Here is an 8,874-nt window from a genome sequence, read left to right as displayed (position 1 = left end):
TTAATGTGTTGGTTTTATGTTGATATGCTCAATATCTTGACGTAACTTAAATTTCTTATTTGCTTGCATTGACTTAGGAGGCTTTAGGGTAGTATAATTCTCAAAAACATTACATTACCAAAGCTTAATAATAGTATAGCGATAACTATTACATATATGGGACTCTTTTGGCTTGGTTTCTGGACTTGAAATTTCCAGTTGCGACAACATAGAAACATCCTTGAGCTTAATCATCCTTCATTCAAAAGTTCCAACACCCGTAACAACTCTTCACTATTGTCACCAAATACCATCATTGGACCATCCTTTTCTGCAAAGTCTGTTAAGAGGGACTTGAAACTTGTCATGTGTCTAACACTTCCACTGTCTAGGTACCAAGTTTTTCCTACATTTGGACTTGATCCTTTGACAGCATGAGAATCATCAGCGTCACATATGCCATCGGGGGAATCATTGATAAGAGCCATTGGATCCTTAACATTCAGCCCCTCATGTTCAGATGTCTCCTCTTCTTCCACCCATTCTTCATGATCATCTTTTTTTGCAATGAAGGATTTTGGCAGCGAGATGTTTTCCTACTTCATATAGGCCACCAGCTTCTTGTATAAGACTTCATAATTCTTCGGACTTTGAGCTTCTTTCTTCTCCTTGCGGTCCCTGGAAATACGATCAGGGCTTCTATAATTGAAGCAATTACATGAGTTTCTCTTCTCTGATGTGGATCTCTTTGCTGAACTGCTTCTTCTAAACTGAGTTCTTCGAGCCCCGCTTGATCTACTTTCTTCATAACGTTTGACAATAAGAGCAGCATTGGCAACAAGTTCATCAGTGAGTTCTTCATCACTCTCTTCACCTTGATATGAGTTATCTGAGTCGTTGATGTTCTTTATTGCTTCCTTTTGAGACACTAGAGCAACATACTTTTGCTTGCTTGAGTCCTTCATGATTTCTTTACGTAGAGCTTTGGTCTCTTCATAATTTCGTAGATTACCGAACAAGGAGTTCAGATCCATGGCATCGATCTTTTCACCATTCTTAAGAACATCAATGTGATGTTCCTAACTTTTCCCAAGAGGGTCAAGAAACTTCAGAACCAACTGAGATGAATGCTTCACGATTCCTAGCCAATGCATATCATTAACCAAGCTGTTAAACCTATTCAATGTTTGAGTAAGCGACCTACCTTGTTGAGCAAAGAAATGTGCATATCTCTGATTAAGGTTGTTAATGGTTATGGTCTGGACTTCTACAGTCCCTTCATAAGCCACTTTCATCGTATTCATCATATTTTGAGCCGAATCACAATTTTGTACGAGATGATACACATCGTAGGGAAGAGAGTTTCCAATAGTAGCCATGGATTTCACATCAAGACTAAGAATTCTCTTTTCATCTTCATCATAACTCGTCTCTGGTTTTTGCTTCAAGGAGCCAATAGGAGCATTATTGAACATGGGTTCATACATAGGAACGAGAGGACCTTTTTTAACAATCTTGCGCATCTCATAGTCCATGGTTTCTAGAACAACCATGGCCTTTGTTTTCCACATAGCGAAGTTGTGTTCATCGAATGGAGGAATTTTGTTGAGACCAAAGGATTTGGGATTATTGGAAGTCGACAATATTACTTGAGTATATCTAAAACCTTCTCTGATACCAATTGAAGGTTTGTATCGATCGGATACACTTCAAGTATAAGGAACGCAAATAAACTTAATCTAAGAAAAACAAAGAATAGATAGTAAATGTAACACTGTAAATTTTCAAGTAAAATTTTCATTTTTAAAATCACATAAACTTAATATCACATTTCCCAAAACCACAAAATGTATTAGTTGTCAAAACACAAGTCAACAAATGTTTGATAAAATCCCAGAATCCTCAAAATCATGATCTCTAACTGGTGTGTACAATCAAGCCGGCGCCTTCCCGCGATTCTGAGAAGTACCTGAAACACATATCACACAACACGATAAGCACGAAGCTTAGTGAGTTCCCCAAAATACCACACACAAATAATTAGCCTCTCATGGCTATATCTCGATAAATACCCTCTGGTCTATATGTTCTATTGAGGACCCTCCAGTCTCACAACTCGGTTTGGACCCTCCGGTCCTAATCAATAAAGCACATAATAATATACAACATAAATCACAAAGACAAATGCATGATATCACATAACTCAATATAAGCATATAAGATCCTCCGGTCACACAGTATTACAACTCAGGCAAGTATAGTAAGAAGACTCACCTCGTAAGTAAGCAAGTAGGTCTCGTACTCGATGATCGGTCTAGACTCCGCCTACATATCATAATCATCTCTAATTAACACTTAATAATAACAACCCTAAAATGTTAGGCTACTCCTTTTCTAACTCTCGGAAAGGGTGAAAGACCATTTTACCCCTCCATGGTCTCCATAACTCATGTCTTGACCAAACGCTAAAAGTCAACGGAAGTCAACAGTCCATGTTGACCCAACTTGTCGAGTGCACCTATACGACTCGTCGAGTCCCTCCTCTTCTCATAAAATCGGGAAAACTCCAACTCAACTCGTCGAGTTGTCTCATCAACTCGCCGAGTTGTAGCGCGTCTAGACTATCAGGGAAAACACTAGCCAACTCATCGAGTTGGCTCATCCACTCGTCGAGTCCCTTAAGTCCATTTCTCATTCAGACAACTTTAAGCAGAACTAAAGCCCCATACTCTAGATCTAGCCTCCCAAGGCTTAAATACCACGTAAAGCAGCAAGCTTTACGTCCATCCATGGCACCTAGGGCTCAAAGTGCCAAAAAAAAGCTCGATGGAGGATTAATGCATAAAACTTGGCCAATAGCTTGATAAAGCTTGAATCTTTAGGCCTATAGGACCTCATACTGCCCATATCTGAAGTTTCAACTTCATGGTATGCTCAAACAACTCAAAGGCTCAAAAAGGAAGATGGAAATGACCACAAACTCCCTAAGAAGAGATCTAACCAAACAATGATCAATGTGATAGCTTTTTACCTCCAACAAGCAGCTAGCACTGAAAGAACACCGGATCCAGAGGTTTCTTCTCGTCCCAAGCCTTATGCTCTTCTATCTCCTTCCAAGAATGCACCAAACCACACACTTTTAGTCTCTCTCTCTCTCACAGATGATACCAGCTCATTTAGGGTTTCTCTCAGGGTGTTAAAGTGATAAGGGAGGCAGAAATGAAGGCTTAAGGTCCTTTAAATAGGACACAAACCCTGAAAATTAGGGTTTTCACACTCAGCTTCTACTCGTCGAGTTGGGGTCCACCAAATCGTCGAGTAGACTCTAAAAATCACGCGACCATTTAATGCTCTACTCGGCAAGTTGGGGCCTTAAACTCGTCGAGCTGCTCTGACAACGTGAATATAAATTAATTAAATATTATACTTGGGATTCGGGATGTTACAGTAAATAACACAAAAAGCTCTCCAAATTGTTCTTTCACCAAGAAAGGGTTTTGCCTTCACCAAGAAGATGGTTTGTCACAAAGACAATTATGACACCAAGTCGTGTTAACACTAGGGTTTAACCCTAATGTTCAATATATACTAATATATACAAGTGTATCCCTTGATTGAAGGGATTGTATCTTATCTATACTAAGAAACGATCATCATAAAAAAGATATTTGTTATCTATATTATTTCCTAATATACAAAAGATTACATAAAATAACTATACTAAGAGCTAACACTGATAAGCTTGATATACTGGTGATGTCGGTATAGTAGATACTGACACTGGAAGATAGCGTGGAGGAGAGTTTGACTCATCAGATCATAAGGTGTGACCCTACTGACAGAAGAGAAATCATGCGAGCAACAAAAGAACTGCGATCAGGAAGATCATCGGGGAACTCTAGGAAAAGATGCGAAGGCCAGTTAGGAGGTAACTGACCCGTAACTTGTCAACCTCGTCTCGCCATATCTGTAGAAATATAGACCAAAAGACAGATAGGAATAAGTTAGAAAAGATAAACGTTTCTTAAAGTGTTGAAATGGGCCAGATGCATGTTGCATGCGAGTGCACGCAGCGCATATGCATCTGTGCGGTGTGCTCCAAGAACAAGAAGAACAGCAAGCATGGCAACCTACTGTTTCGTCCAATATTCAACACAAAAACTATAAGGGAATGTTCAAATAAGCTTCTAGGACACAAATAGGTAACCCATTTCATCTAAAACATCACCAATTTACGGATTTAGCTAAAAAAATCAAATTCCAAAACTTCAAAATGTTGATTAGTTGATTAGTTAAACCCAAAATTGAGTATATAGGAAGTAACATTGGTAGTATAAGATGCTTAAGTGATCATATATTTCACAAAACTAACCCAAATTCATCAATTGATAAAAACCTCAAAAACCCTAAAAACTCAAAATTTAGCCCAAAATCTAAGTTAAGATTAGACATAGAAGTTACCTGGAAGTAGAGAGAGATCGAAAGAAATGAAGAAATCGAAGAGTGAAGGAAAGCGCATGAAGTGTGTGTCGTGCGTATGGGACCCAATCGAGGCAAATCAGATGGGGACCGGAAGGAATGTTGGAAAAATTTCGAATGAAGCCAAAATTCGACTTTAATACTGATTTGTTGCAAGTGTATGGCACGTGTGTTCAAGATTTCTAAAATTGACACTTTCAAAAGCCTTTAGATACCCTAGATATTAAAATCTTTATAAATTTAATATAATTAGAAAAAATTAAGGGCAAGGAAGAAGGATTTCCTTGAAATAATAAGAGATTTTCATCATAATAGTTGCTAGGAAAGCAACAATATTATGTCGTGATAGGAAGGAAAACAACAATAAAAGAAAGATACCATTAAAGTCTCTATTTAATCAAGCGATAAGGAGACAGGTTGCTAGGAAAGCAACAGTACTATGTCGTGATAGGAAGGAAAACAACAATAAAAGAAAGATACCATTAAAGTCTCTATTTAATCAAGTGATAAGGAGACAGGATGCTAGGAAAGCAACAGTAGTATGTCGTGATAGGAAGGAAAACGACAATAAAAGAAAAGATACCAGTAAATTCACTATTTAATCAAGTGATAAGGAGATAGGTTGCTAGGAAAGAAACTACAGTACAATAAAAATGGAAAAGGTAGTGTTAACCCCATTTGGAACAACAAATAACCTTATTGTTGTCATTTCAGGACAACCCTGCAATGCTAACCTTGATTGACCCGACTACTATTCAAACCATGATTCAGCGTCAAGTCTCTGATGCATTAGGGTATCTCAGAGCTAATAGGGAAGAGGGAAGTAACAGTAAGCTGAGATTATTCTACGGAGACAGGGGAGTAGATAGTTTGATCTACTGGACAAAGAGATAGAGAGCAAGTGTGCTAGTGAACATAGAGTTAAGTTTGCAACATGGGTGTTTATGGGAAGAGCTCTCCTCTAGTGGAGTATTTAGGTCAAGGCTTTAGGCATACACAAAGCCTATGTAACCCCCTACGAAGAGTTGAAGAAGCAGATGATAAAGGAATTTCATTCTGGAAGAGACGTGGCATGAGCCAAGCATGCACTCAATCACCTAAGCACCAAAGAGTCAGGCTTGGCTTTCTATACGGTATGTTTTGAGTACCTAGTCACCATATTCCCTGAATTGGTAAACTCGGAGATCCAAAAAATCAACACATATCTCCATATGCCTTGAATTGGTCAACTCCAAGTGGGGAGGAACCGTCAAGGGAAAATCTAGTCGACCCTTGTGGAAGGAAAGAGAGGAAAAGAAGCCTCGTGAGAGATCACCCACTTCACCAAAGAGGATACTTAGGAAGAATCCCTTTGTGAAATAATTGTGGACTTCATCATCTGGGAAAATGTTAGAAGTTTAGGTGTAACAACTGCGGAAGGCCAAGGCACATCGCCAACGTCTGCAAGAGTCAACCAGGCAAGTACAAGGAAATATTGGATGTTAGAATAAAGAGGTATAGGAAAATGTCCCATAGGAATAATTATGTAATGTTTGAACAAGGCAATTGGAAACCCTTGAAGTTGTACTCAACATTATTATATATAAAGGTCTATTTTGAGTACATATAGTGATAGACAAATAAAAATAGAACTCCTTCCAGAAATCCACACCAATATTAAGATAAAAGATTTAGGTTTCCTATTGGTGTAAAATAAAGATAAGATCAAATAGGATTTCAAAAGATAAATATTATATGCTAATGATAAAGTTGAAGAATTAGAAGTAGAAAGCTAAAAAGGAAATTTAGTTATCCCAATAAATAGGAAAATGAATCGATTTCCAGCTTAAGAAACCGATCCCCTAATAAGATTACCATAAGGTATGAATTTCGGGACGAAATTCCAAAAATAGGGGGAGAATGTGACAATTGGGAATTTTCTATCACCAATCATCACAAGAAATTAGCATCAACCGATGATAATAATAGAAATTTTCATATTGAAGGAAAACATAACCCATCAAATGATAATAATAGGGTAAAAAAAGAGTGACCAAAGAGTTATATCACTTTTAATAATGGTTAGTGTATTTGGAAAGTACACAACAAGGTGATCCCAATGATATAATCGTTATAAAAATCTGACTCCACTTGGAAGAATTATGATTTTACAAAAGATAAAAACCAACCGTTTTAATAACGATATTAACGTCAAAATAGCATAAAGAAATTGGTTGAGTTTTGGCTAACGTCACAAAAAGGAAAATCGTATTAACCCAAAAGATAAGGACTTTAAAAGGAAAAAGATCAAAAATATGAAGGAGATATGATTTTTAGAAAAATATAAAATACAGGTTAACAATAAAAGTCAAAATTTGGCAACGCGGCCTTAAGGAAAGTTGTAGTACTAGTAGAGAACTACACAGATATATAAAGAAGGTAAAACACTTAGTTGTACAGGCGGAAATTGATAACGGATACGCATATGTTTTCCATCCAAACATGTTTTCTTAAACTATGCTAATCATTACCTTAATATACACAAAAACATACTTTCTTTTTGTTTTTTTGATTTTTATAAAGATATTTTTATCGAAAAATTATTTTAAATATATCAAAATTCATAATTTTTTGTTCTCTATAAGTAGACATTCATATTGATATAGTTTTAAGATAAAATAAAACCTTAACTTTTTTTAGAGTTTCAGCTCTCATTATTCATTTATGAATAAAAATGCATCAGATTTTTATTACAGTACATTCGTTATTCACTGATGAATAAAACATATGCTTAACTTTTTTACAGTTTAAGTATTGTTCATATATGAATATAACACATAATAAATTTTCTTACCTAAAGTATATTTTTTTACATCATCTTTCGTCACATATTATATTTATATATGAATAAAACGTATATTAGTTGTTGTCATATGTTATATTCATATATGAATATAACATTTATTAAAATTTTGTTACAGTTCATTTATTATTTATATATGAATAAGTATTATGTTAATAAAAGACGTAGTGTTTTGAAAATTTGAACTACTTATTCATATATGAATAACAAATGAACTGTAACAAAATTATGATAAATGCGTTCTTCGTATATAAATATAACTTGTGAGGAAAGCTAATACACGTTTTATTCATATGTGAATATAACATGTAACGAGAGTTGATGTAAACTGTAAATAGTTTATTATATGTTATATTCATGTATAAATGATTATTAAACTGTAAAAAAAATTTAATCATACTTTTTATTCATAAGTGATCAAACGAATGTACTCTAGTAAAAATCTAATGCATTTTTATTCACTTATGAATAACGATTGTTGAAAATAAATGTGACGAGAGTTGATGTAAACTGTAAAGAGTTTATTATATGTTATATTCATATATGAATGATAATTAAACTGTAAAAAATAAAAAAATTAATCATACTTTGTATTCATAACTGAATAATGAATGTACTGTAGTAAAAAATCTGATTCATTTTTATTCACTTATGAGTAACGATAGCTGAAACTACAAAAAAAAATAAAAATTTTATTTTATCTTAAAACTATATCAATATGGATGTCTATTTATAGAGAATAAAAATTTCTAAATTTTGATATATTTAAAATCATTTTTCGATAAAGATAGCTCCTTAAAAATTAAAAAAAATGAAAAAAAAAATATGTTTTTGTATATATTAAGGTAATGATTAGCATAGTTTAAGGAAACATGTTTTGTTGGAAAACACACGTGTATTCCTTTCCCATTTTCCGCCGGTACAATGGAAGCTTTTGCGGAAAAAAATAAATAAGTGGCTGAGAATAATTTCCCCATTCTCAACTTTTTTATTTTTTCAATTGAACTCACCTATATATATATATATATATATATATATATATATATATATATATATATATATATATATATATATATATATATAGGGTTAGGTTATTTTGTATCTAGTAACTATTTTGTGCTAGAATGCACAGATCTGGACCATCGGATGGAATATAATCAAAGATCATAATCTGAGGGTCTATGATAGTACAATAGGGTAACATATACCATATAATTACACAAAATTCAGCATAAGGGCATTTTAGTCAATTGAGACGAATTTAAAAAAGGAAAAGTCGAGATTTATGGGATAATTAATGATTTTGATTTAAAAAATCTGATTTTTTTTCAAATTAATTCAATTTCAAACGTAATTTGTAAGCATAAACCGATTTTATTCTATCAGAATGTTATTTTGTTAGAATGATATTTTGTAATTCTGTCAGAATGGTACACAACTATGAACATAATATTATAAACACATATTATCAAGACCAATAATTTTTAATGAATACAAATTTTATATAAGACGAAGTTTAATAGTTTAGAATAAGTAATTACATTCATTATTAAAGAATACAACTATGAACATAA

At 34.0% G+C, this 8,874-nt stretch overlaps 1 protein-coding gene across 1 annotated transcript; it reads right to left on the bottom strand.

Annotated features, from left to right (window-relative positions):
• Window positions 1-1,058: 1,058 nt before the first annotated feature.
• On the bottom strand, window positions 1,059-1,532 carry LOC145111680 (uncharacterized). The gene has a single exon (XM_079047939.1). The coding sequence runs from the start codon at window positions 1,530-1,532 to the stop codon at window positions 1,059-1,061; it is 474 nt and encodes a 157-aa protein (XP_078904065.1).
• Between the last annotated feature and the right edge of the window lie 7,342 nt (window positions 1,533-8,874).

Source organism: Lactuca virosa, chromosome 5 (genome assembly GCF_052849685.1).
Source record: "Lactuca virosa cultivar CGN04683 chromosome 5, Lactuca_virosa_CGN04683_v6, whole genome shotgun sequence".
Classification (NCBI taxonomy): Eukaryota; Viridiplantae; Streptophyta; class Magnoliopsida; order Asterales; family Asteraceae; genus Lactuca; species Lactuca virosa.
The sequence above is the reverse complement of the archived record's forward strand: the minus strand, read 5'-3'. Positions and strand labels throughout refer to the sequence as shown.

Bases quoted from the DNA above. Each gene is read 5' to 3' on its own strand.
- LOC145111680 (XM_079047939.1), bottom strand. From the start codon at position 1,532: ATGGTTGTTCTAGAAACCATGGACTATGAGATGCGCAAGATTGTTAAA.